Source organism: Emydura macquarii, unplaced genomic scaffold (genome assembly GCF_026122565.2).
Source record: "Emydura macquarii macquarii isolate MOO-44397 ecotype Brisbane River unplaced genomic scaffold, CSIRO-AGI_Emac_v2 contig_2768, whole genome shotgun sequence".
Taxonomy (NCBI): Eukaryota; Metazoa; Chordata; order Testudines; family Chelidae; genus Emydura; species Emydura macquarii.
In genome coordinates this window covers 47,007,124-47,033,927 of record NW_027132905.1, presented here as the reverse complement: position 1 = coordinate 47,033,927, position 26,804 = coordinate 47,007,124, and the positions used below count along the sequence as shown (strand labels likewise).

Sequence of the window (26,804 nt, the reverse complement as noted above, 5' to 3'; positions counted from 1 at the left end):
TTTGTTTGCCATGCCTGCCAAGAGTAGGACAAGTAATAATTGGCATAATTTGCAGCAAGGGAGCTTTAGATTGGATAGTAGGAAAAGACAAGAACTCTGATTCTACAGAGGATGCTGTGTATCCAGCTAAACCGATCACCTGGGCATTTTGGGTCATCATTTTAAAATGCTATTTTTCCAAATGTCAGTGGGAACAATTTACATCACATCAAAGGTTCTCTCATTAAATCCCAAGGACTCAAGCAGGATGTTTTTGCACTTTAGGTAATTTGCTTATTACAATTAGTATTTAAATGGTCACAGCTAGCCTTTCAAGTTAGCCGCCTAGTAAGATAAATGAGAAAAAGCTCATTGCTCTAGCAGCATTGTTGTTTCAATCTGCCTGGAGCAGACTAAACAAAGCAACAGAGCATGAATTTACATGCTGAGGGTATGAAAGTAACTGAGAAGACCAAAAGTGCCTTTTTTCCTTCTTTTTAAAGATGAAAAACTCATACTGTAGAATGCTAGGAATGGAGTACAGAGATCTCTGACCTCGAAAGCATCAGTGACATCATCTTGCTCAACCTGGCTGCTTTCCGAGGACTAGATCATAAAAGGTGCTTCCCAAAATATGGCCCCAGAAAAGACTCCCATTGACTTCAGTGGGCTTTGGATCAGGCTCTGGGAGATGTATTATTTACCATGGAATCTAAAAGCCCCAGCAGTGATGAGGACACAATCTACTGGACACTGCACAAACAGCAAGAGATTGCAGGTTAAATAGACAAGACAGGAAGGATTGAAGGGGGAAAAGGGGAAGTGACATTTCCAAAGTCACCCGGCAGAGCCAGAAACAGAAATGAGGATTCCTGATGGCCTGGCCCAGTGCCTTTCCCGCTGGGGAGGCCCTGCCTCTGTTTTGTTTATTGGCAGAAAGACTAAGCAAAAACTGAGCTAGGCCCTCAGGATTTAGAGTCAGGGTTTGAGGCCAGAAGGGATCATTGGATCATCCAGTCTGATCTTCTGTATATCACAGGCCACGAGCACCCCCCAGCATCCCCATATTAAATCCAGCAACGGAAATTAGACCAAAGTATTACAGCTTTCTCGGGACCACCTCAGAGCCTGGCTCCTCCCAGTCCAACGTCCCACCGCCATCCCTGGTGCTTCAGAGGATGGGGATTTGCCCCAGCACCAGTGAAATCGCATCCTTTTACGCTTGGTCATTTGTAGATGGATTATTTTGGCTGAGGCAAATAAGAAATAGCAGCAAAGCCCTAAGACAAAACTCAGAGGACTTTGCAGAAAGGCAAGGCCGTCCATCACAGTAACCAATTCAATGATACAAGTACTTGTTTTCTGGAGAGTCTAAAACTAATGATTAAGAAGGTGACCTCTTCCTCTGAGCGTGACAGTGGGGTTTTCCAGGAAGGATGATCTTTCCTTAGGAATCTCTCACACTGGAATGTGTGTGTGTGTGTGGGGGGGGGGGGGGGAGGAAAGGGGGGAATGCAATGACCCATCATTTACAGGCAGTAGGACAAGACATGCCGAGTGAGTGGCAATCGGCCAGCACTCATCACCTCAGATACGATGTCTAGTTTGTCGAGAGTCACTGCTGAATACCGAACTGCTTTACAACACAATGAGAAACTGGCAGGGCTGGTACTTGACAGCAAGCATAGCCCCATGAAATTCTAGTGTGTCTTAAACTTAGATTAACTGGCTTGCATACAATGCAATTGGGAGGCTTGCACCATCCTCCGGAGTCTTGGGAAAAGCAGCATTTTAGTGTGGAGGAAGAAAAAGAAAGTGTTTCCTAGCAAAACCTAGGGCTCAATCAATTCCCACAGTGCATCTAACTCCATGCTTTCTGGTGCTAAGAAAAATGCATAGAAAAGGGAAATGCAACCAAGGAATTTGCCCTGATCTGAGCCACAGATGACCAGCAACTGGGTTGGTTCCCTTAATGCCAACCCCAAGTGTAAACAAGGAAAGCTGTGATTTGTACCAGTGCAGTTTATCCCAGTTTCAAGCAGAAGTAAACTCCATGGGTGTAAATCGTTGCTTTCCTTGTCTACACTTGGGGTTGATGTTAAGGAAGTGACCCCAGTTGCTGGTCACCTGTGGCTGAGATCAGGGCAAATTCCCAGTGCAGACAAGGCTGCCGTGTCTTGAAATAGTGCAATGGAAAGACTGTCACACAGACATCCAGGGGTGGCACGTAACAGGGAGCGCCCCTGCCCACAGAAAGACGGCGATGCTCTTGCACGTGGTCAGACAGGACAGCATAGTACGTCCAGCGGAAAGAGTAGTTTATGCCGGTAACTAATGCCACCACTGGCTGGCACTCCTGGTGGCAGACTAAATAACCCCCGTACCAGAGTGTAGCATGGCAGAGTCTGTTGACTCCCACGCCCTGGTCAGTGGCATAGGGTGTGAGACACCTTGGCAGTGAGATTTCCCTGACGGGTATTTTTTAATCCTAACACTTGCCTGACTTGAGATTTGAATTTGATCTATAAAATGAAGAAAGCGACAGAGGCTGCCAGGGTGAACTGCTGTCAGGGGGGAGCAGACACCCTCTCTGCACCCCTGCCTCTCCCCCCAGATACTGGAGGCTGCAAGAGGGGTGGGGGTGATTTCCCTTCACAGGGGATGAGCCATGGATCATTTCCCACGGAAGGGATCCCAGCCGATGGTGATTGAAAGGAACGTGGCAGACCATGCTGGAATTTAATTCCTTGCTCCTAGAGAGGGGAACAGGAAGGAGGCATCTGAAATGCTTTGGTCACCCAGGGCTGCTTTGCTTTGCTGGAGGGGAACTGCTCGAGCCCTCTGCAGAGATTACGCTTGCTGCTCCATAAAGGGGGTACACCCTTTCCGAAAAGGTAACCTCGAGTGCCACTGGCTGGAACCAGTTTCCTTATCAGAGCCCAGGGCCAGACTTCCGAGCTCTCCTGCCGGGGTCTGGCAGGAAGCAGCAAGGAGGTGAAGGGGTGGGTGGGGGGGCTATAAAGGAAGCCCGAGCAGCCGTTCAACCCCGCACCCAGGAGCACAGGTCTGCAGGCAGAGCAAGAGTCAGACAGGATGAAAGGCGCAGCCCTGGGCTTTTGGGCCTCTCTGCTTCTTCTCCTGCAGGGGCCAGCAGGCGGGCACCCGCTGAGCAGGACATACACCAGCCAGGAGCTCCGGACCCTGCAGGTGAGGGCGAGGCAGGCCCTTTATTTAGCGCTAGGCACCTCGGAGCTGTGGCTGAGCAGAGCCCAGCGGGGATCCCGTCTGTGCAGCGTGATTTCCCGGCCGGAGGGAGGAGCGGGCCGGAATGAGGAACATACACCCCCCAAGGGGCCAGGGACGCGCCAAGGGGCCCCGCTCCATCCCACGGGAGCGGATCACGCTCTTCTCCTCTCTCCTTGCAGGACCTGGTGGAGCTGCTGATGGAGAAAACGCCGAGGGAGGCAGGGGAGCTGCGGGAACCGGAGCACCTTGACTACGGGGGTGAAGAAGACGACCCCGCCTGGGAGCTCGCTGAGCCGCAGAGCAGCCCCTCTCCCGGGCACCCTGTCCCTCCGGGCGAGGCGGGGAGCCAGTGGAGGAACCTCTTCGCTTCCCTGCGGAGGATGAGGCATTTCTCCGGCTGCTTCGGGACCCGCATCGACAGGATCGGCTCTCAGACGGGACTCGGGTGCAGCCTCGCCCAAGCCCGTACGTCTCCGCTAGAGCCTTCGCCTGCCCCCAGCCGCTGGGACCCGGGGTTCTTCCACGCTTAGGATGCGACGCGGGCGCTCGCTGCCGGGCCCCCGCTGCCCCGATGCTCTGCCGGGTCCTGCTCCATCCCCCGCCCCGGGGGCCAGGCCTTCGCTCCTGTCGGGTCGAGGGCAGCTCCCCAGAGCAGGGGAGGGGCGGGGGCAGGCAGGCAGCTGTCCGGCCCTTGGGGGGGCAAGAATAAAAACCCGAGCCCAGCCTAGGGGAGAGGCTGAGAGTCTGAACGCGGGTCCTGACCGCGGTGCCTCTCCCCCCCTTCGCTGCAGGTTCCTGGCAGAGGCGATGGAGAAGCTGAACCCGGCGCTACCCCCCGGCCGCTCCCGCAGTCTTGACTCCCCTTTTGCGTGGCCTGGGAACGCGGCTGGAAGCCCGGAGCGGGACAGCCCTGGCCCGCGCGAAGAGAGGCTGCCCGGCGGGTGGCTCCGGGTCGTGCACGTTTAGCGGGGACCAGAAGGGCTGAAATCCGGCCCCGCAGCCGATGGCGGGCGCCTCTCAATAAAGGGTTTGGATCCATCCCGCGTGTCCTTCCTCACCGGGCCCCCGGCGCGGAGCTGCGACCCGGTCCTTAGCCCAGCCAAGCGTCCCTGCGTCCCTCGCCCAACCGGGCGGTGCTGCTCGGAGGAAGCGACGCTGCCCTTCCCTTTGGACTCGCCGCGGGCCGGCCTCTGCTCTCCTTTCCCACTGATGTCAATCCGGAGTGGCTCGCCCAGGGGTTACTCCGGATTGACACCAGTGGGTCTTTTGAGAGGGGAAAACTCTCCCCTCTCTCTCACTGGGGTGGGGGGGGGAGCCCCACTGGATTACCCCGCAGGGCGGAGCAGAGCCGGTTCCCGGGGCGTTCTCCGGGTTGAAATGCTCGCTCAGCCCCGCTGCTGCCAGGGCCGGCGGAGCCGGGTGCAGCACCCGCCGGGCCCCGCTCCCGGGGCCGCCCAGCCGTGCCCAGCGCTTTCTGCATAAGCCTCAGCAGCCGGGGGGGGATGAGGAACCGCGGGCCGCCTTTCCCCGCCGGCTGTAGCTAGGGCAGGGAAGGACCCGACCCGTGAGAGAGACCAGTCTCCTCGGAGCACAGACCAAGCGTCGGCGCCCCTGGTTCAGCACCTTGGACAGCTGCCACCCTGCGCGGTGCGCGCCCTGGGACCCCCCCGCCTTCCCCCGGCGTGGCTCCCCGGGGCTCCCGCCGGCTGCTTTAGCGGCCCTGGGCTAGAAAGAAGAAGCTGGGCCCCGATCCCCGGCTGGGATGGGAGCGCGGCTGAGCTCCTGAACCGCCCCGTTTGCCTGTCCCACCCGCCGCCGGGGAATTCAGCCCCGAAGGGCGCCGGGCGTCTCCGCAGGCAGAGGGGCGCATTCGCCCCGGGGGAGCCTGTCCTCTTCCCCAGCCCGGGCCTGGAGGGAGAAGAGGGACCCCGGTCGGGGATGGACAGAGACGCCCCTTCCCCGAGCCCAGCACAGCAGACGAAGCATCGAAGCAGTGAGGCCCGCTGCAGGGCGCTGGGGCAGGCTGGGTCTTGTGCCGTGCGCCCCGCCTTGTCTGCACGGCGCTGTACATTGGGTTCAGCTTTCCTAGCGGTCTCCTACGCCTGCGCTCTTGGCCCTTTGTTCCCTTCTTATTCTCCCCCGGGTTTCCAGGGCTGGAAATCCAGGCGGAGGAGGGCCTGGGACGGCGACGGATGCGAGACTAAAGACCGAAATGCAGCTGTCCCTTGGAAGAGCCGGGGGGTTGGCCCATGAACTCACACTCCAGTGACCTTCAGCCGGGACCCGGCCCCTGGCGAATCGCCGTCCTGGCAACACCATCACACCCTCCGGCCCGGGGGTTCACAGCCTGCCCCCCTCCAGAAGATCCCGCCGCTGGGGCGAGACCCGGAGTCAGCCCCACTCCCGGGTTGCAAACGCCACCCCCCCGGCCAGCGGTGCGTGTGCAGCCGGGGACAACGGATGTGAAATGAGGAGCCCCCCAGACAGGCCCGAAACAAGCCTGCGTCCGCCGGGGAGCAAGCAGTGCATCGGGGATCAGCCCCGCAATGTTCCCAGCAAAGCGATCCAGGAGGGGAAACCTTCCCACGGATCAGCTGCTTCCGAATCCAGGGAGCCTTTCCAGGGACCCCCAAGCCTGGCGGGATGCCACGGCCTAGCTACAGGGGGCCAAATCTTGACGTTAGGATTTGTCCCACACGGAATAAAAGAAAAGTCTAACTGCATGCAGAAGGATGGGCCAAGCCCTGCTCTCTCTTACACCCCATTAGCTTCAGCTGGGCCAGCAGGGAGGGAGGGAAGGCAGAATACGGCTCTGTACATTCACTAGCTATGCTACAGTCAGGAATTCTCGTTTACACTCAGCCAGAGGCGCACCCTCCACCCTCTCTCTGTTGCACACACAGAACCCAACTACCTTCCAAGAGCATGAATAAAGCTGCCAAGTCAAGCCCTCCGAAGGGTTTCATTTGCTGCCCAAGTTGGACGGGGCATCCTGAAAGGGGGGGGGGGTCACAGGAAGAGGAGGAGTGTGTCCTGGAGAAGGTAGCTGTATGCTGCCCTGGAGAACTAGATTCTGTCCCTGCCTCTGCCACTGATTCTCTATGCCATGCTGGGCAAGTCATTTAAAAACAACAACACACCCACACTTTTCACATGTGGTTGCTAACTGTGTTTCTCATTTTCTGGCTGCCCTTTGTGACCCTGGGGTCAGCTGCCCAGCACTGCTGAAGACAGGGAGAGCTGTGCTTTGAACAGATGAGGTGCCATATAATGCTCCATTAAATAAAGAGAATCAGGCCCTAGTCATCTCAGACTGGACACCTAAAATTACTTGTGACTTTAACATCTCTCTGCCTCAGCTCCCCCAGCTGTTAACCAGGAATAATAATAGATAGTAATAAACCCTTCAACTCACACGGGTGCTGTGAAAATAAACGCATTAACATTTATGGTGCACTCAGATAGGATAGCGATGAGTGTCATAGAAAAGCACGCAAGGGTTCTTCAGGGCAGGGTTTGAATTGTGTGCAGCAAATAAGGCCTGGGACCACACACCAAACAATGAGAGGAAACAAACCATTGCATAGCTTCTCATTAAGTGAGCACCCTTCATCCTGTGCCCAGAGTGAGGGAGAGGTTTTGTGGGGGAAATAGCAAGTGATGGCTGATGGCGTAATTAAAGACTGTGTCATAAAGCACATGCACAAGGGGCTGAATTAAAGTTGTACAGTTACCCTTAATTCTGGCCTTTCTTAACTTGAGGGCCTGGCTTTGAGGGCTTCATAAAGTTCTTTTTATATATAATCAATATCTCTAATCTACTACACATACACAGATTGTGTGTGTGTGTGTCTACAAATACAGTGCACTCACCAACACAAACAGTATAAATATTTACATCATGCTCAAATATATACATAATATGTCGGGAGATTCTTTTCAATAACTGAGCGTTTCATCATATTAAAGGGACAAATTCATTTTGGATGAGGCTGGGAAATGCAGCTCCCTCAAGAATCCCCTCGTCTGCTTCATCTTTGTCTGTTCCACAAGAACCCAGTCAGTAAGATTCAAAGAGAACGTTACGTTTTGTAGCTTAGATCTCCTCGGCAAATCTCTAAATGGAGTCATTTTTATGGGCTCTTGTGTTATACGTACAAGGCGGAAGGGCGAATTCACGACAGAGCCGTATTTCCCTAAGGTGTCTAATTTAACAATCATAGTGAAGCATTCTGGCTTTTAACTAATATTGAACACTTCAGCTCTCTAAGACAAAGCCTAATATGTTTTATACCATGTGCAGGCTTTTGTGCACACCCCACACTTTTCTTAAGGCCCGAGTCTGATGCCCTCACTCATACTGAGCAGCACCTGTCACCATAGCAGTCACACAGACGTCAGTGTGACTACTTGTGTCATGAGGTGCTATTCAGCACAATGGCATAAGAATCTGGCTCCCAGAGAAGACCTATGATTGCTTATCATGCTTTAGCCGAATTCATTTTAGGGCCAGACCCTGCAGTTCATGCTTAGGCAAGATACACTTTGACCTCAGAATATGGCCTTTATATATGATACAAAACCCATGTGTGTCTACATAGCTAAGAGAGTTGCCTAATTTCCAAATTGTGCCAAGTACCCACAGTTGTCACTGAAGATACTCAGCACCTCTGAAAAATCAGCCTAAAGATTGCATTTGTTTTGCAGTGTGTGGGGAGAGAGAGGGAGGGATTGGGGCCCCTTTGTGGTAGGTATTGTGCAAATAAACACAAAGAAAAACCTAATAGTGAGATTCCCCCCTAAAGCCACTGAGAAGAGACAAGCCCCAGGTCTGGGATTCTCAGTACACTCCATGGTATGCAGCAGCTGTACATATTCCATATATAGAAGGGGAGTCTGTCCAATCCTTTAAATTTACTTGCAGGAGATCTCTCAAAAGCCTGGGCCCTTTTTCTTTCCCTATACCAAGTGATTCCCCTCATGAAAGCTCCTAATTAAGAGCAGTTTCAGGGTTGTTTTCCCCATCTCCATGAATCTGACCACGGGAGTCTCTCCTAACAAAATTGCTAAGAATTTCGAACTGGACTATGTAATCTCAGCGCCTGGTATCAAGAGGGGGAGAGTGACATGAAATCACTGACTTGTGACATACATTCCTAGCAGCAGCAGCTGCCTCCTCATGACAGCTAATAAAGGGAATCTTCTCCTGACAGAGCTGCATGCCTGCCATGGGACTGGAATGTGCCCCAGATAAATCCACAGATAACCTAGGAAGCAGGGATCACACCCAAATGGTATAAAAGACCAGCCAGGAGAGGGAGAAAACAGGACAAGGAAGAGAGAGAGAGACCTGAAGGGACATCTCAGAAGAAGACTGAACTTTCCCATAGTCCAAACCAATCCAGAGAGATGGACACTAGAAGTTCATTTTCCTGTGGGTTCCTGCTGCTGCTGCTGCTCCAGGTCCAGTCCAGCAGAACCAACCCCGTCTATGGCCTCAGCCCTGCCAAAGAACTGGCCAACATGGAGGTGAGGACTCTTTGTTTTGGGTTGTTAGACTTCCTAGGATTCTGTGGTGCCACCACCTCTCTAGTGCAGCCGTCAGCTAGCAATGCCTCACAGGGGACAGGGCGACCCAGCCAACTTAATAGGGTTTGCACAGCCAGCTCCAAACCTCATGAAGATGGGGTTCCCACTTTGGCTCAGGGAAGCCAGAACCCTTGAGGGACCGATACTTCCAGCTAGTAGGTTCATCTGATGATCCTTGGTGGTCGCAGGGATGAAGAGGGTCCCGAGACCGGGGAACATCTGCCTCTTCAATACAGAAACCTTTGTTCTCTAAGGCTCTAATAGGACTTAGTGACATTCCTCTTGAGGGAATTATAAGGGGATCGGTGTAGCAAGGAGACAACAGATGTTTCTGAGATGAGATTTCTCTCACTAAGCTGCCGGTGCACTGAAGCAGAAGAGAGTGTGTGCATTCACATTTGGGCAACAGGAGGAAAGAACCGGGATTTGTGTGGGCAGGAGATGAGAGGGGGATTGGCGTCGGTGGGCGGGAACTTTTAGAAGATACATTCCTTTTAAAAAATGAATTGTTTGATCACATAGCTGGCCTCACTCAGAAAAGCCCCCAGAGCTGGGAAATTATGATGCACCTGTGGTCATAGCATCCTTTGTCATAGCAGTTAATGATCAGATTCAGCCGTGCAGGAAGAAGGACCCCAGTGACTTCAATAGGATTATACATTTGCTTAAAGTTAAGCATGTGCTTAAATGCTTTGCTGGACTGGGACCAGCGTGAGCAGCCCCACGCAGAACCACACCCTTAAAGAACAGAAACTCCCTAAAACTGTTAGAAAAGCCCCGCTCCACACCCCCCCCCCCCCATCTCCCGGAATAAAACAGGCAAAAATGAATCCAAACACTGCTACATTTTGCATGGAGCTTCGTAGCTAGGTTCTGGCTCCCACAAACTGCCAAGAGGAGCGAGTCCCACAGGCAGCAGGCGCCAGAAGGTATCTGCTCACTGCAGGGAATTAATCCCTAGGAACTAACAGCAAGAGGCTCTGAGCTGATCTCAGCTGCCTTGAAAGTGAGACCTGGCTCCACCTTATTCCGGGCTTTAAAAATCATCACCTTGAATTTCACCCAGACGTGATCAGGAAGCCAACGCAAAGACTTGAGTGCAGGCTTTCTACGTACGTGCACCCTACCATCAGGGGTAGCCACACTTTGACACCAAGCGCAGCTTCTGAGGGAGATCAAGAGTTTCTCTCCGTAAAACCTAATGCAGCAGCCTGGAGGTGACAGAGGCGCGCGGCCCCTTCTGAGGTGTGCAAAAGAATGGAGAGCTGGCAGCTTTTTGGCCAGCTACAGAAAAGCTCTGCAGGTTACTGCTGCTAGCTAAGAACCTGGAGCAGAGGTGGGCCCAAAAGGACACAGAGGCGGTGAACCATTGTGGGGGTAGCCAGATGTCCACCTCAGTAGATGATGCAGACCCTGTCTCTGCTTTCCCAACAAGCGCCACTTCTACCTTAGGGTATGTCTACACAGCAACTGGGAGGTGCTTCTCAGTGGGGGTAGACAGACAGGAGCTAGCTTTGCGTCAGCCAGGATGCTAAAAATAGCAGCATGGCTGTGGCAGCATGGGGGGGGGGGGGGGGGACTCGGCAAGCCACCCAACCTCAGGCCATGAACTCTGTCAGCTAGCCTGAGATCCCACCCGGGGCGCCACTGCCAGACGACTATTTTTAGCACACTAGCCGGAACAGAGCTGGCTCATCAGTCTATCCAGGCTGGGAAGCCCCCTCCCAGCCGCTGTGTAGATCTGCCCTTAGCCAATTTCAGGTCACTTGAATCTAGCTCCATTCCTTGCTCACTCATCGGCAGAGTAACGAGACGGCAGGGTTTGGGATGGACAAAGAGGACAGAGGTGATCCTACAGGCCAACAGTGGCTACGGGATGACAGCTATTTTCAGTGGTGAGGCAAAGACTGAGTGGGTGGAAGGGGAAGGGGGAAATCCACAGGAATGGAGGTTTCAGTCTGTGCCCTTCTCTTGCAGGCTCTCTTGGAGCGGCTGGAGGACAAGGTCTCGCTGATGGAAGCCCTGGAGTCCAACTCTGATCTGCAGGAGCCTGAAGCTCAGCAAGAGATTCCCCCAGAACTCTTTGACGAGAGCAATGACCAGCAGCCTGAGCCCAGGCTAGCCCCCAGCACCCCTCTGTCCTATAGGGACCCCTTCCTCAAGCGACTGAGGGGGCTGCAAACTCCCAAGATGATGAGAGACTCCGGCTGCTTTGGAAGGAGAATTGACAGGATCGGCTCTCTGAGTGGCATGGGCTGCAACGGTGAGTTCCTCCTAACCCATCTCATTACAAATGTATTATTTTTATTTATTTGGGTTACCCTAGCTCCTAGGAGCCCTAGCCACGAACCAGCACCCCATTGTGCCAGGCGCTGTACAAACCCAGAACAAAAAGATGATCTCTGTAAGGAGCTTATGGCCCAAGTATGAGACAACCAATGGACATCCCTGTCCCGTCAAACCACCCTGTCCTCCGCTCTCATTCTCACTACTCTGCTTCCTGCTCATTGCACATCTCTCCTTTTGCCTTATCCTCGCTTCCTATCCTTTCCCTGCTCTCATCTTTGGGCCTTTGGCCCTCTACCCCTATGTCTAGAACAGGCTCCCTTCTTCAAATCCATCCTTGAAACCCACCTCACCCTCCTCCTCCTGAACAGGCAGCCTGTGTCTTGTCCAGCGTTTATCCCACCTGATTGAGACGGTCAGCTGTATGCAGCAGGGACCTTCTTGTCTATAGCTCCAATCCTGCCACTGGATCCATTCAGCTGGATGACTGTGGAAGCCCACAGGGCGCTGCATGGGCAAAAGAGGCCATGTGCAGGATCCAAGCTTTTCAAATCACCATGCAAATCAGTGCCACTATATACATGTATTTAAATACGGTATTAATAGCCTGGGGACATGGCCTGGTGCCTGGATACCACAATGATAGGCACAGCATAAAAACCTGGAGAGAGAGAAGCTGCTGCTACCAAAGACGGCTTGCTTTTAAAGCAGTGATGTAAATTAGTTTTGGGCTTTTGTTTAAAACCAGGAAAGCGTTTAAAATCAACATGTTCTAATGACATTTGTGTAGAAGAATCTCAGTATAAAGAGTTGCGTGATTTGGATTTAACCATTTCCCCACCCCTACCAATGGGGATTGCAGGCATTCATTGCAGCATTAGGCTAGGGCACGAGAACCTGAGAAAATGAGACTAACGCCTGTGTTTTCATTGACCCATCTGAGGGAATTACAAACCCAGAGATGGTGAGAAGCAATTTAGGCTGCGTCCAAATTAGAGACTTCTGCTGGCATGGCTGTGTCGCTCCGGGTGAGAGGTGTAATTTGTCCCCAACCAAGTGGTGCCCCTGGTATAGATGCAGTTCTCAGCAAAGCTGCACTTTTATGGGTATAGTTTGTTTTGCTCAGGATGAAGGGGGGGGAAGGGTTTGGAATAAATTAGGCATGTAAAAGCACAGCTTTGCTGCTGTAGTTTCATCAGACTACAAACATTTTACTGGTACAGGAATACCTGTATGCTATATGGACGAAGTTCCCCTGGTGTGGACACGGCCTAAGATTTTTACAGTTTTCAGAGCCAGATCCTCAGTTGGTATAAATTGGCTCCACTGATGCAACAGCGCTATGCTGATTAACCCCATCTTAGGTTAGCCCTAATTTTAATAATCGAAGGTGGTTTTTAGTAGACTTTTGAAAGTTTATTTTATTATAATTAGGCTCGGCAGAATTTGATGTTTTGTTTTTTTAGAATTTCAAGTGATGATAATGTTTATTTTTAACCATTTTTATCCTCGAAATGTTCACAGTTGCAGGAAATTAGCAGGGGGAGGGGGCAGATAATTATTTATGACAGCAGACATTGAGATTCAAAAGGAAAAGCTTTCTAACACTCAGGAACGCAAGCTGTCAACATCACATGTCAAAACACATCCAGTAAATATCTTTAGATCAAATGCTAGTAAGTTCTCAAGCGGCATCTTACTTTGCCTAGCTGTAAATTTCGATTATTAATCCATGCCAGTAGTTTTTGTTTGTTTGTGTACACACGATGCAACTGACATCTACTGACATTTACGGATAAAAATCTAATCTTTCCAAGCCTAGTTTTAATTTTTAAGCTGACATTGTCCTTTAAAAGCATCCCTGGTAATGATTTCTGACACCATCACATAGAGAGGTATCTTTCTTTACACCTCCCTTTTCCCAGATAACTTATATTAACCCAGGATTTAACAATACTGCTCAGCTCTTATCTAGTGGTTTTCATCCATAGATCTCAATGTGCTTTACAATGGAGCGCAAAGTCTCATTCTATTCCCATGGGAAAAGTGAGGTACAGCAAGGCAAAATGGCTTGCCAAAGATCACCCAACAAAACCACCTTCTGTGTTTTAATAAAGGACGTAGCTCAGGGATTTGATTTTCAAAACCCAGCCCTAGGATGAGGATGGCAAATACTGAAAGACAGAGCAAATTCTAGGTCTACCCATTTCCCTGCCATAACTCTTATTTCATGACTTTCTTGCAGGCTCCAGGAAGAATTAAGGTGACTCTTCAGTGCTCTGAAGAATGTGTTACAGTGCTGATTTCTCCCAGGATGCTTTACATGTGCTTTCTAAACTCTTTCCTGGAAAAGTTATTCCTATTTATTTTTAATTTATTTATTTATTTATTTGATGTTTTATAAGAACATTTCTTACTTTAGCACCAAAAAAAAAAATATCATGTTTAAATAAAACTAACACATTAGTCTTTTATGTTGAATTTTTTTTCCTGTCTGTTGCATTAAAAAAATCCATGTACTTTCCTGAATTCAAATGTCTACATTTTATTAGGTGCATGGCTATCAGCAAGGCAGGATCTCATGGTTTAGAGATTCCAAAGCAATGTGCTTGGGAGAGATGGAGCAGAGATTTTTTATTACTAGGAATCACTTTGTAAAATACTTCGGGGTGGTAGAGGGTGGAGAATTTAACAGCCCAGACCAAATTAAGCTCTAAGAACCGAGGGAGAAATCCATTATCAGCTGCTTTTAGATTCACAGCCTAAGTGAGGCATTTGTGGCATTAATACACAGTGTGAGGCGGGACTCCTTGGCGTTCTGGGATTCTACAGCCGAGTTTCCAGGATTCACGGGGGGGGATTTCTGAACTCCGCTGATTTGATTACCATGATTCTTCAGCAGTTTCTGTTTAACATTTGCCAGCTTCAGTGGATGAGCCCCCCCCACCCCCGCCCCAATCACTGCCACCTGCACGCTGTGGGCTTGATCCTGATTTCATTGACACGCATGTCATTGCTGACTTCAGTGGATTTAACTTCTGATTTGCACCCATGATCTGCATCAGGCCCAGGCCAAGATTTCGAAAAATAGAGCTATCTAAAATTAGGCTCGTAAGCCCATGTTTAGACACCTAAACCAAGCCCCTAGGCTAAATAAGTAGCCTGATTTTCTAAAGCACCCAGTCCCCGGTAGTTTACATAGAGGACTACAGAAGCAACAGGCTCCGTGAATTTTTGGAAATCAGGCTACTTATTTGGGCACCTAACATTAGGCACCAATTTCTGAAAATTTTGCCCCCAGCATCTTTTACTCACAACACATCCTGGGGACAGCTCTGGCTAACAGAGCAGCAAGGCATCTGTTTCCGCGCCAGTGCTGAAATGAATTTGGCCCAGCAGGTCTAAGCATGATCTGAAACACGCTAGTGGAAAACGGGAGTAACCCCACTGAGGGTGACAGAGCTATGATGGGGAAACTCAAACTGCCTGGGAATTACACTTGCTCACACTGAGATGAAAGGTGGCCCATGGGAGACAACCATAAATGAAAGGATGTGAATGGGTTTGCTTTGTCTCATGCCCTCTTGCTAGCAGCTTTTCCTGCTGCACTCCTCCAACCCCTTCTCAGCATGTGAGTTCCACACACCGTCAGCATGGCAGATCAGTAGAAGTTATAGAATCATAGAAGATGAGGGTTAGAAGGGACCTCAGGAGGTCATCTAGTCCAACCTCCTGCTCAAAGCAGGACAAACCCCAACTAACCCCCCACTTATATTCTGTAACAGCAGAGTGGATTGATTTAAATCAATGCAGTTTAAATAGCTGATCTTACCACGATTTAAATCAGCAAGCAGGGAACCTTAATTGAATACTATTGCTTTTAACCAAGTTTTGCGATAGTACTTTTGAGTTGTTTTCCTAAAGAAAGGTCGATTCTCATTGACACTGCCACCTACACCAAGTTTCTGACTGATTGTCCCCTGATGTATAACTGACACCCTTTATATTACTGCTTCATTGGCACAAAGACTGCCCTGGGACTTGCACCCACTTACCTCCCGGCTGCATTTGGTCTAGTGACTCATACCAGGGGGAAGATCAGTAACATACTGCGCAGTGGCATATTGCCCCAGTTCAACAACAACCCTAGAGCAATGTGATTTGGGTGTTCAAAAGAGCAGTTTCTTCCCGCCGACAATCCACATTGATAACTTTACTCCCAACACAAGGCCATGCACAGCAGAGACACAACAACACAATGCAGCAGTATCAAAGCAGGTTCTTTGTCCATACAAGTGTCTGCGACTGGTCTGGGCAGTTACTACGCAGTAGCTCTGAACTGAACAGCCGTAAGCTAGGGAATTCATTTCCTGTCTATTAAACAGGAGGCGGTTCCACAATTTACCTCCTTTGGGTTTGTCTACAGGGGAGCTATGCACAGTGTCTGTCTACCCACTAAAAATAGCTGTGGTCTGGGCAGCAGCTCGGGCTAGCCAGCCCTGTGTGTACTTTAGGAGTCAGCTGGGTTTGTGCCCAGGTGGCTAGCCCGAGCCGCCACCCAGGCTGCCGCCGCCACGCTGCTATTGTTAGTGTGCTAACTTGAGCTGAGCAAGTGCGTCTGTCTCCCTGTGTTGGGGAGCACACTCCTGGCTGCTGTGTAGACACACCCTTAGCGGATGTGGACGTTCCTCTATGTACACAGAGGAGGCAGTACCAGCTCTCCGGTGCCCATGGTCACTGGATCGCTCTCACCTGTGTGTTTCTTACTCCTGATGAGGGTCGTGTCAGGGTCTGAGACCTCATCCAACTGCACCTAATCCTTGTGCCACTGTTTCAGTGACCCTCGGGATGGAGCACCGACAATCCTGCTGCCATAAATACTCAGTGGTAACAGAGGATGGGGTGACTCAGGGCTTTTAAAATGGGCTGCAGAGCTTTGCTGCTACCTCTCGGCCAGTAGTTCAAATCCCGCACAGGGCAGCAGTAACAGAAGCTGTAAGCACACGATCCAGCCAATGGCTTGCATGCAGCCCGCTGTTAGTCTCAGTTCATTCCCTAATTGATCAAGACATCACAAAAACGACTAGCACAACTACCAGCCGGTTGCAAAGCACAGGAGCCTCTCCTGACCTAACTACGGCCCTGTCTACACGCCAGGCACTACGGCAGCACAGCTATGGTACTGTAGTATAGATGCATCCTACAGTGACAGAAGGCATTTTTCCTTTGCTGTAGGTTAATCCACCTCTCTGAGCAGCCATAGCTAGGTCAACAGCCCTAGCCATGTCTACAGCTGGGGTTCAGTTAGCATAGCTATGCCCCTGAACGCCTAACAAAGGTAACCTAACAGAAGTGTAAACCAGGCCTCGGTGATGTTTTCAGGTTGAAAGAATAATGGAATCCAAACACTGCCTGGATCCGAGAGGTTGAGAATCATGGGACAGAGAACTCAGCTCACTGCCAGCACATGTACAGGTGTAAGGAGAAGGGATATCTTGTTCTACCCTCTGCTTATTGGCCAGCAAATTTTTCCTTTTGTGTCGATGGGGCCCCAGTACAAGCTCGCGTCCAAGACAGAGAATACATTGGGGAAAGAGAGAGACTTACATCCATGCACATTGAGATGCTTTGAGCACCAAAGGCATTATTGCTGGGAAGAGTAACTAAGAGACCAGTTACCTGAGGCCACCCAAACCCTACGTTAATTGTCAAGAAGGTACCTTGCTGTGTTGATAAAGCTGATTACGTGAGTGATTGTACCATGGGATGAGCAGGGACAGCTGGTGCACCGGTGCTTCATTCCCTCACTATTGTCTTGGTAGCAGAAACACCCTGTAATAGAATTAGACACACAGGCTGGAGCTTTTATAGCTGGAAAGGAGTGTGTGACCCCTGACCCTAAGCCACTGGTGTTCTGGGAAATGTAGTTTAAGAACTAGGTGGCCATTTTGTTCTGGGCACATCAGTTAAAGAAGACGCTTATAAGAAAATAACTTGTTCATGCAAACAGAATGATGAGTCACCTGGTCCCAGATCCTCAAAGGTATTTGGGTGCCTAACTCCCATCACTCTGGTCAGTTTGTATCACAGATGAGTATTTGTTTTTAAATGCAAGCTTTTAATGCTTTTCTGCTAGGGTCGAATTGGTCTGGCTCACAGTGGCAGAACAGTCAGGGGGTTTTTTTGGGGGGGGGGGTGAGAGGGGGATTGCCATCTTGTGATCCAGAACCTGAGGTATCATTTTAAAACCTTCAGATTGTGAACTGAGTGCAGCTGAAACAGTGACATCTGCCTGAGTCTGCTGCCAGCCTGGGTGACAGCTCTGAACTGCCCCCTATTGGTCTCAATGGAGCATTAACTTTGCATCCTCATGATGATGAGGATAATTCAAATGTCACCTGGGCCACTTTGCTGCTGCTGAAAGCACTCCCCACAGAAGAGGGGCAGCTGCGTTATGAGGAACTGCACAAACTACTGTGGGTGGTGTCACTAGTGGGTGGAGTTTGGTTTGTGGGCAGAGCTTGGGGGAGAACTCCCCCGCCCGGACACATTATATTCTATGAAATGGGTTTGTACTCCCTTCCCGATTCCTCAGCGAGCCGGCCTGGCCTCCCATCTCTCTTGTTAGCAATCGCAGTGGAGATGACACGCATAGATGGGTGAGTAAACTCCACTTTCATCCCTAGCGTGGTTGCTCCTGGTTTGTTTAGGAGGGACAGCATGGAGGGTGCTGGCTCAGCTGCTGCATCTGCCCTGGGGACTTCATCCTCTGGTGCGATCGCCAGGCACTTTTCACGATACACAAGAACTCTAGCTCCATTGGCAAGTCATGTCCTCACCCCTTGGCAGGAATGCCTTGTTTTTAGGTCCTGCTCCCATTCGACTGACTGGGCAGTCTGCAAGAACAGGCCTTCAGTGGGAAACATGACATGCAAGACCTGCTTGGCCTTTCTTTTAGCGGGGCGCTTTTAATAAACAGCCCTATCCTATCCACCCACACCCATCTGCAGCGAGACAGGAGGGAGCTGTGAGAAACGAGCACCACGCACCAGACCGACTTCACGGGAGGCGCTCCAGGGTAAGGAAGGTAATAACAACCCCAGCTAAGGCAATAAATCCCACCCTTGCTGGAGCTGCCTTTCACCCAGTCAAGCAAAATCTCTGAAGACACATCAAGGCTTTGAAAATTGTTCCTCCCCAGTCAGCCCTGCCCCCCCTCACCCCTAAAGCCAGGCGGCTCCAGCGTTAACAGCCAGCCAGTTCCTGGTGGAACAAGTCCACGTTTGCTGTGGGTATTATGTGAATAGACTCCGCGGTCTGGGAGAACCAGATTGCAACAAGAGGCCGTCTAGGAAAAGCATCTTGCTGAGCCTGGGCTTTTATTGCTACACATATAAACATAGCATGCTGCAAAACTTGCCCAGGGGGAATGTCTGAGCCAGTTCTGAATGCGGCACCCCTGAGAGGAGAGAGCCTGGGAAATACGAACCAAGAAAAACATTGGCACTGATGGATTTTACACTCCAAGGGCATTATCCGCTAACGTCCTTGGCACAAGCAAAACTGCTAACTAGAGTCAATTGGCATGTCACCCATGCTGTGACCTGAAACAGACAGGTCATAGTCTGCTCTGGAGAGGATCAGCCCCAAGATAGGCAGTGTTGTCTAGCGGTTAGGGCTCTCAAACCTATTCCCGTGTGTGTTTTGGGAACGTCACTTCCCTACTCTGTACATCACTTTCTCCATCTAACTGTGGTACACTAATAATTTCCCCTTCCTGAAAGGAGGGTGTTTTGAGGCAGAATTACCCAAGTTCAGATTGTTGGGTGAAAGATACTATAGAGAGTAGACCAGTGTTACTGGGTTTGCAGCATATTTGAAAATATAGATGATCCCTCGTGACTCTGGAGGGGTTTTTGTTTTGTTTTCCAGCTTTCTTCACTGCACTTTCCCAGCCCTTTAATCCACTTCACTGATACCTGGCAACAAACAAAATCCCAGCCATTTCTGCAGCTGCAATTCATTCTGACTAATTCCTTCCCACCAAGATCTCTCTTCTCTCCTGAGTTGCACTTTGTGCTCATCACCACAAATTTAAACTATAGGGCAAGATCTTAAACTGCCGCCTGCCTCTCTGCTTTTCTTTGTCTACAGGATCCTTTGGGTAGGGACACTTAGGGCTAGTTTTAAAATCCTGCTTGGAGGCTGAGTAGGGCTCAGTCTCTAGAGCTCTGTCTAGCCGTTTTCACCAGCACTACATTTGCACAAATAGTTAAGGGGGAGTCGGGCACTGGAGAAATGATTATTAATTATTTGCATTGTGGGAACAGTAAGAGGCAGGAGGCCCGCTGTGCTAGGCACTGCATAAACAGAGCAAGAAGATGCTGCCTGCTTCGAACAGCTGACAGATTAGGTACCCGACTGTGTTCCTATGTCAAGCCACATATCACTGGATCCACTGGGGAGATGAGCTTCCAAGGGTGACTTTCCCCTGGATAACTCAAAGGATGAAATCCTGGTTCCACTGAAGTCAATGGGCGTGTTGCCTGCAATGATAGAGGATTTCACCCTCAGCACAAGGGTCCGGCTGCCGCAGCAGTGAGCAGGGTGAACCAGCAGCACAGGGATTGAGCCGAAGGCCCTGACTTGCTGCAAATTCCTAGCGGGAGAGTAGAGAGGCTGCAGAAGCTCATTTGGTTCCTTGCACTCACATTTATCACTGACTCCAGTTTAGCTTGTGCTTGTCAAGCGTTCCCCTTTCTGTCTTGCCTCTGTTTCTTCTATACGTATATAAACAGAGATCGAATTGCATTTCATCTCCTCTGATGGGACTGGTGCCGGAGGGCTTGGAGACAATCCTGGATATGTTCTCTGCAGAAGGATGCAGAGGGGAATTAACTGTACTGCTCTCCAATGCAAGGGCCGGGGGATCTCTGCAGTCAGTGATTCACCCTAGCAGGGGCCAGTCTTTCTTAATCCTGGATCTCTCTGTAAGTTCAGGCTCCACTGACACTGGTATCCTGGCTCCCAGCCTATTTGCTCATATTAGAACTGGGAGTTCTCTATCCTTTCCTTATTGGTAATCACCAACACCCACTTCCAAATGATCATCATCAAAGGGGTCCCAGAATCACTGCTCTGCCTCTCAGTGCCTGGCTGTAAACACTCTGTTAAATAACTCTGCCCCTGCCCGGGGTTTCACAAATCAGCCCCTGAGAAGAACTTCAGACAAAGTCCCAGCATGCAAGGGATGAGGAAGAAGACATGCAGAAGAACTCTGTGTAAACTCAGAAGCGTGTTTCCCTCACCACCAAATAAAAGATTCTCAGCTTGTCTCTCTGATACCTAGGGTCACCATTTTCAATGCTTTAGCCAGCCAGGTTCCTAAATCTATAGTTGGACACCTGAATATTAATAGCCTGATTTCCAAAGGTGCTGAGCATCCAGCAGCCTCCACTGACCTCGGGCGGCTAACCAGCTCAAGCACCTCTGATAATCAGGCCACTTCTAGTCCATGGGATTTAGGCACCCAAGATTTAAAATTGTAACCTAGCTAGGTCTCTGCTAGCTTTAGCTAGGAGAACTCCTCCTTCAGCATCACTAGCACAGCACATCTCGGGACAAGGCTCTAGGACTGATGCCAGATTCTCCGCCTGACAGCTACACCCCATGCTGCTGGGTGCCTAGTTAGCTAGAGAATGCAGTGACACATGTAATAAGACCCCGTTCATTAGGCAATTCCCCTTCTTGAGATCCCACTAGAGCATCCCCATGGTTTCCAATGCAATCTTGTTAGAGACCAACCTTTGTTCTTCTTATTTTATACTGAGCTCAGCTAAGTCCCAGAAGCCTGATGAGGATCAGGGCCCCGGAGTGCCAAGTGCTGTATCTACACACAGGAAGGCACAGGCCCTGCTCCAAAGAGTTTACAGTCCAAGAAGGCAATCTCAGACGGTGAAGTCGAGAGAGAGAGAGATGCAAACGGACCTGATTTTACAGACCAATGCCTCTATTTAAATTACGCGTCTCGCTGGGGGCCCGCACGGCCTCTCCATCTAGCCATTGCCAGGCTGCTGCTTTCTTACAGATTTTTATGGCAGAGGTAGGTGGTGAGGAGAGACTTGAAACAGCACAGGGCAAGGTCCTTCTGGATCAGCTGCTCAGGGAGGGCATTCCAGGCAGACGGGCAATCCACCAGGACACCACTATTCCCTGGTCTCTTGGATACACTTCTACTGTGGTTGGGCACTGGGCTTGCATTGCTTTTACTGAAGAAGTACGGTACACGCTACACGTATGCATAGAAAAACCCACTGTCCACAGCTGCTCTTTCCATGGCACATGGTCTTTTAGGGGGGAGTTGGAACACGTGCTCTGGGTAAGGAGGAGGCGAATGTAAGCCCTTGTGCATCATACATTACCCATGGAATGCATCCCAGCAAGAAAGACTTTAGAGTGTGAACCCCACAATATGCACTGAGTCCAATTCACCATTCCATCTGGACTCACAGTTAACCAGCATAGCTGCAGGGGTGTTGTGGAAGCTGCCGGCCCACGGAGATTCAGGAAAACACTCCCAGGGGCACCTTTCAGAGGCAGTTAGGGGAAGAAGTGAACGAAGGGTTCACGTGATGTAACAGGCTGAAATCGCAGGACATTCTCCTGGGCCCAGGGAAAGTTGCCCACACCTCTTCCCCACCGCACGTCAGCCCTACACTCAAGAGACCCCTTGAGGGGAAGACAGCTAGGTTAGTCTTGTGGTGCTATTGCTCAGGGATTAAAAACACAGATAAAGATCCGGCTCTGGCCGTCGGACCATTGAGCAAGTAACGCTCCTCTGCAAAGCATGCAGGGGGCAACACTGCAAGATGTACGGCCCTTAGAGAGGGATTCAGTGTAGCTTGGAATTGTAAACGCCCTACCCAGCCTGCCTTTGGGGCAAACCGCTAACGCTGAATCAAGGGCTGCTGTTAAAAATAGTGACGGTAGATTAGATTCCAAAACACTATTCAGCGCAGATACACAAGCAGCGTCGGAAAATATCTCCCCTTCCTCATCCGAGGATGCATGATAAACATCAGTTAAAGCACACAACACTCCAGGAGGGAGGGAAGTGTTATCACCGCCACAGCCAAAGGGGGAGATTGAGGCAGAGAGGTCCCATTACTTGACTAAGGTCCCAAAGGGAGCCAGAGGCAGCTGACCATCGAGCTCAGTCCTACAGAATCCCCCATCCCTTGCTCTAGTGACACCTGACTCCTCCTTAAATGCAACTGTAATGTCTCCAGAACCACTTTCTAAAGCATTCTAGTGGTAAATGTGAAAGCAAATTAAAAAACCAATGGTGTCTTGTCCTTCAGTTTCAGGATTCCAGTTACAAGACCTGGGTCTGAAAGACCAAGTTGCCCTGACATCCTACACACCTATCTCACGCCTGCGCTGCCATCTTTGCTCAAAAAAGGTCCGGGTCTTTTTGAAAAGAGTGTTTGAGAATTTTCTCTTCTCCCCCACGCTTTGCTACCCCGCTCCAGCTTCCCTCCTAGCATCGTTCTTGAATGAAATCCCAGTGGTCAGGAAATAAGAGCTGGAACCCCTGTCATCCCGCTGAAAGGAGCGGTAAACTGTTCTGTGTCTGCAAGGAATCGGACAGACGCTCAGCTGGTGCAGGAATGAATGCAGCTCAGCCAATCTACATAGATCCGGCCCCAAAGAGCTGGGTTAATTTACACCAGCTGAGGATCTGGCCTCACATGTCTAGGTCACTGGCTTTAAATGGTAGCTCTGTAGCCAAAATTCTCCTGCACTAAGAACATCCTTTCTCAGTGCCTCCCTCACGTATCTGGACACCACCACGCTGCCCGTTCGAGGGTTGCTGGCCAGTTGTCCAACACTTGCCTCATTGTTTCCATTGGGAAGAAACAAGAATCCGGAGGCACTGCTGAGAGATAAAGGGGGATGTTTTTTGGTGCTTCTCTCACACCTTTGAAGTGTGAAACCTCTTGAGACAAATCAACAGGAATGCGGCCCTCGCCGCCGCGGTTCTCGCACGGTCATTCCCACTGGAGCCGCTGGACCTTTGCCGTCCCGACGACAGCTGGCAAGGGAATTGATAACTTTAAAAGGGAATCTTCTGCAGGCTCCTGTCTCAGATCCTTTATCGCGGGCAAGTGACAGAATGCGGCGGGTTTCATTCCTTGGGCGTGACTCCTTCCGCCTCTGCGTGTATAAAAAGAGAGGGGTCAAGATCGCAGCCCATAGCGAGAGGGGGCAAAACACTGGAGACGAGAGAAGAACTTGGACTACAGCATGGGCTCGTTGACTACTGCTGCCCTCCGGTTCCCGCTGTTGCTGCTGCTGCTGCTGCTGCTACTCACGAAGCCCCAAGGAAGAGCCAAAGCTCATCCCATCTACAGCTCGGTCTCCACCTCTGAACTTGCTGACTTCAAGGTAGGACAGCGGGCATCACACTCAGAACACAGTGCAACCTCGGGCTGGGGGAGTGGGGAAGTTGTGCCCGGCTTTGCCATTCACTCCATCCCTTAGGGCGATTCTTGGGTAACGCTATCTCCCCCGCTGCCTCTCTCTGCATTTCAGACCCTGCTGGATCGCCTGGAGGACAAGCTCCCATCAGAAGAAGAAGATGCAGGTCTGTCCCAAGGATATAATGAGCAGAATGAGGAAGCCCCAGGTGGTGCCGCCCGTCCCCTGGCTCCCTGGAACGGCGAATATGCCAGACCCCAAAGAGAAGACCTGGTCTATGGGCGCAGCAGCTGGGAGCTGCCCGAGAAACCTTCTGCCCCGAGGAGCAAACTGCGAGCCCTGCTCAACTCGCCACGCAGCATGAGAAGGTTCTCGGATTGCTTCGGCCAACGGATAGATAGAATAGGAGCCCAGAGCGGACTTGGATGCAACACCTACAGGGTAAGAGGGAAAGGGAATGGCTGGAGTTATTCAAGCACAGCGGGGGGACTGGCTACTCTAGTTTGCAAGGATGAAGCAATGTTACTCTCTGGGCAGAGTTCCTGGGCAGTCACAGGTGGACTGACTAGTCCAGGTTAAAAAGATGGATGACTGGGTTTTGAGAGGTTTCCTACCCTAACTTTCTTGGTCTTATGCTGCAGTGTCCAGCTGGATAATTTAAAAAGCAGCAGGACTTTAAAATGTGCTTTGGGCTCCAGCTAACAGTGCAGTGGGTGGCCTTCGCTCTTACTTGTCTTTTTTGAACTTTTAGGACATTTTAATTTCTAGAAACAATAATGAAGACTGGCCCAGTCCCTAGAATTCAGTTCCCTAATTTAACATAAAGTGCTGCAGTAAGAACACAGGAGAGTGGTACGCTCAGACACCAATGTGATGGGTGCCCTAGAAACCACCCTAGATAGAATCCTCTCAAGCGTGATGCATTTGATTCCAGAGCAATGGAATTTTCCACCGTAAGAGATCATCAAAATCAGAGCCCATCTCTTGGGGGTCAGCACAGCCTTGTCCCCCTTCAACAGCTAGCTTTCTGCTCACTCTAGTTTTTACAATCCAAACTGAGGGGGTTTCTACCTCTTCTTCCCACGGGAGACTCGGCTGCTATTTAACAGATATCAGTGCCAGTCCATTTCCCTCACTATTCAGACTCAAATGCGGCCTTTTCTTAATTTCAGCATGCCGTTCCCAGGGCATGTCCTTCCATGCAAAGTTTTACTGGGTTAGATTCACAGTCTAGGATCAACTAACATGAGACTGCCAACTTTGCAATCAGCATAGACCTGGGCAAGTCCTGTCCAGCATCACATTGCCTCGTCATGGGTCCGCCCCAGTCCCAGTGGGGAATAATCGTAAATTGCCAGCATGGTGCTGAACACAACTGGTGCTCGTCTACACTGACTGCAAAGTCATCACGTTAGCTAATTCGCCTCTTCAAAGTCCTGGTTTGACACAATAACACTTTGTAATGATGAAAAAGTCTGTTAGCCCGCCGTGAACCACCCTAAACAATTCCATTGCCTCATTGGTCTTCGTGCGATTCAAGGATTTAAACGTTTATGCCTTAACTACCACACCCACATTTTACTCCAGTCTTAGCCGAGCTCTGCTATTCAGCTCACGTAGCTCCATTCCAGCATTGTCCTGGGTCATGTGCAGCAGCTGGTCCGATGTGGTACCGTCCCCCCACCTTAAGATCCCAGCTAGTCACAAACCAGGGAAAGGCTACACTCCAAAGTTCGAACGAGCTACTAAAAAGGAAACGGTTTCCATCCTCTTTTGCGATGGGTTCAGGGCGGAGGGGGCCCAGACATTTACAACTGCAGCAGCCCGGCTGGAGCATGGGGGAAAGGGAGCCAGAGGAAAAACACAAGGCTGCTGGATTTCTCAAGGGCCACGGCTGCTGCAGGTTAAGTTGCTCCTGTCTTTATCCACCCTTTCAAACCAGGATTTGCAGCCAGGCTGAGTCAAATGAGTTTTTATTTGTTTTCGTTAAGAGTAAGGATCGTTGAGTGGTGGGACTTAGGAGACCTGGGATCAAATCCTGCCTCTGGCACAGACTTCCTATGTGACTCTGGGCAAGTGCCTTCCTCTCACCATAGCCCAACTCCCTAGCTGTTAAATGGGGATGATCATTCTCCCACTCTCTATCTGCCCTGGATATTTAGACAGTAAGCTCTTCAGAGCAGTAAACTCTTATGTGCATGTATAGCACCTACCATACTAGGGATCCAATCTCTATACCTGTAGGTGCTATTGTGATGGCTTCTGTCTTGAACAACACAGTGGTAATTGAACCAGAGACCTTCAGAGCTAAAAAGCACACGCTGATGTGTTTGAGCTAAAGTTCCATACCTGTAACACCCTCACTGGGAGGTTATGCTCTGATACTACAAACAACAATAAAACCCCCTAAGAGTAAAGGGAAATTTACCATCCCTACATCTACTTGTCTTTTTTTCTCTCCTTCAGTTTTGAAGCTGAACCTGGAGATGGGGGCACTCCTGATCTTCTTCCTCAGAGCCCTGAACATCAAAGCTCTTCCAAAGTCAGCTGCATCGGGTTAGCGCCCCTCGTGGGTAACTTGTGCTGCAGCCGGTACCGTAGGCGAAGCGGAGCTGCCCTTGGTCTTCACCTGTTTGTAAATAATTTGCCTCTTCCTCCCTCCCTCCCACCAGCACCATGAGTCAAACACTGTCCAAGAGGTTGGTTTTCTCCCTGAGGTGTAAGGATAAAAGGATCATTTTAGCCCATTCTCACTGAAAAGAATTCCAGCCTAGATTTCAGCACCTTGGACAGAAAGAAGTGCAGGTCTGTTTCTTTTATCAAATAAATGAGTGCAATAAAAGGCTATGGTTAATTTTTCCAGTGCGCACAACCTGGCTGTGTGTGTGTGAAAATGCAGTTCATATGCAGCAACTCACTGCCCTTCACTAACGCACCTGCTAAATATAAGCAATTTAAGGATACTGGGGTCTCCTAACACACGCTTGGATTTAAATGAGCCTATATACTATAACTGCTGTTATTAGCTCAGCTGGGCTGAGTACAAAACCAAAGACAGAGTTATCAACAACCCGCTTACTCCTTTCCACTCCAAGCAAGAAACTTGCTGCTTCCATCCTATGAAATAATAAAACCCCCACATACGAGCCTGAGACCTCAGTCCAGTCCCGAACCAGCAATGCTGTAGCCAAGTGGCTGGTGTGTTTACACCTGCTGGCAGCTAG

The 26,804-nt window shown here is 50.4% G+C and overlaps 4 protein-coding genes across 6 annotated transcripts in view; 3 read left to right on the top strand and 1 right to left on the bottom strand.

The window, feature by feature from the left end:
* The first annotated feature begins 2,990 nt into the window (after positions 1-2,990).
* Positions 2,991-4,435, top strand: LOC137165551 (natriuretic peptides A-like). Its single transcript, XM_067566831.1, has 3 exons — positions 2,991-3,186; positions 3,405-3,690; positions 4,017-4,435. Exons 1-3 carry the CDS (start codon positions 3,073-3,075, stop codon positions 4,043-4,045), a joined length of 429 nt encoding a protein of 142 aa, XP_067422932.1. The 5' UTR covers positions 2,991-3,072; the 3' UTR covers positions 4,046-4,435.
* A 4,104-nt stretch (positions 4,436-8,539) lies between these two features.
* LOC137165924 (natriuretic peptides A-like) lies at positions 8,540-13,624 on the top strand. The gene is made up of 3 exons (XM_067567444.1): positions 8,540-8,754; positions 10,792-11,077; positions 13,346-13,624. Exons 1-3 carry the CDS (start codon positions 8,635-8,637, stop codon positions 13,360-13,362), a joined length of 423 nt encoding a protein of 140 aa, XP_067423545.1. The 5' UTR covers positions 8,540-8,634; the 3' UTR covers positions 13,363-13,624.
* A 9,414-nt stretch (positions 13,625-23,038) lies between these two features.
* Positions 23,039-26,804, bottom strand: part of CLCN6 (chloride voltage-gated channel 6) — a 31,389-nt gene continuing 27,623 nt past the window's right edge. For 2 of the 3 annotated variants that reach the window (XM_067567437.1, XM_067567441.1), the window contains one exon: positions 23,039-23,316. In XM_067567437.1, coding sequence (XP_067423538.1) covers positions 23,110-23,316 — 207 coding nt within the window. In that variant the 3' untranslated portion in view covers positions 23,039-23,109. The remainder of the gene's footprint in view (positions 23,317-26,804) is intronic. The other variant, XM_067567440.1, reaches the window with a different exon arrangement.
* On the top strand, positions 23,372-26,419 carry LOC137165922 (natriuretic peptides A-like). Its single transcript, XM_067567443.1, has 3 exons — positions 23,372-23,547; positions 23,695-24,021; positions 26,047-26,419. The coding sequence occupies exons 1-3, from the start codon at positions 23,407-23,409 to the stop codon at positions 26,050-26,052; spliced, it is 474 nt and encodes a 157-aa protein (XP_067423544.1). The 5' UTR covers positions 23,372-23,406; the 3' UTR covers positions 26,053-26,419.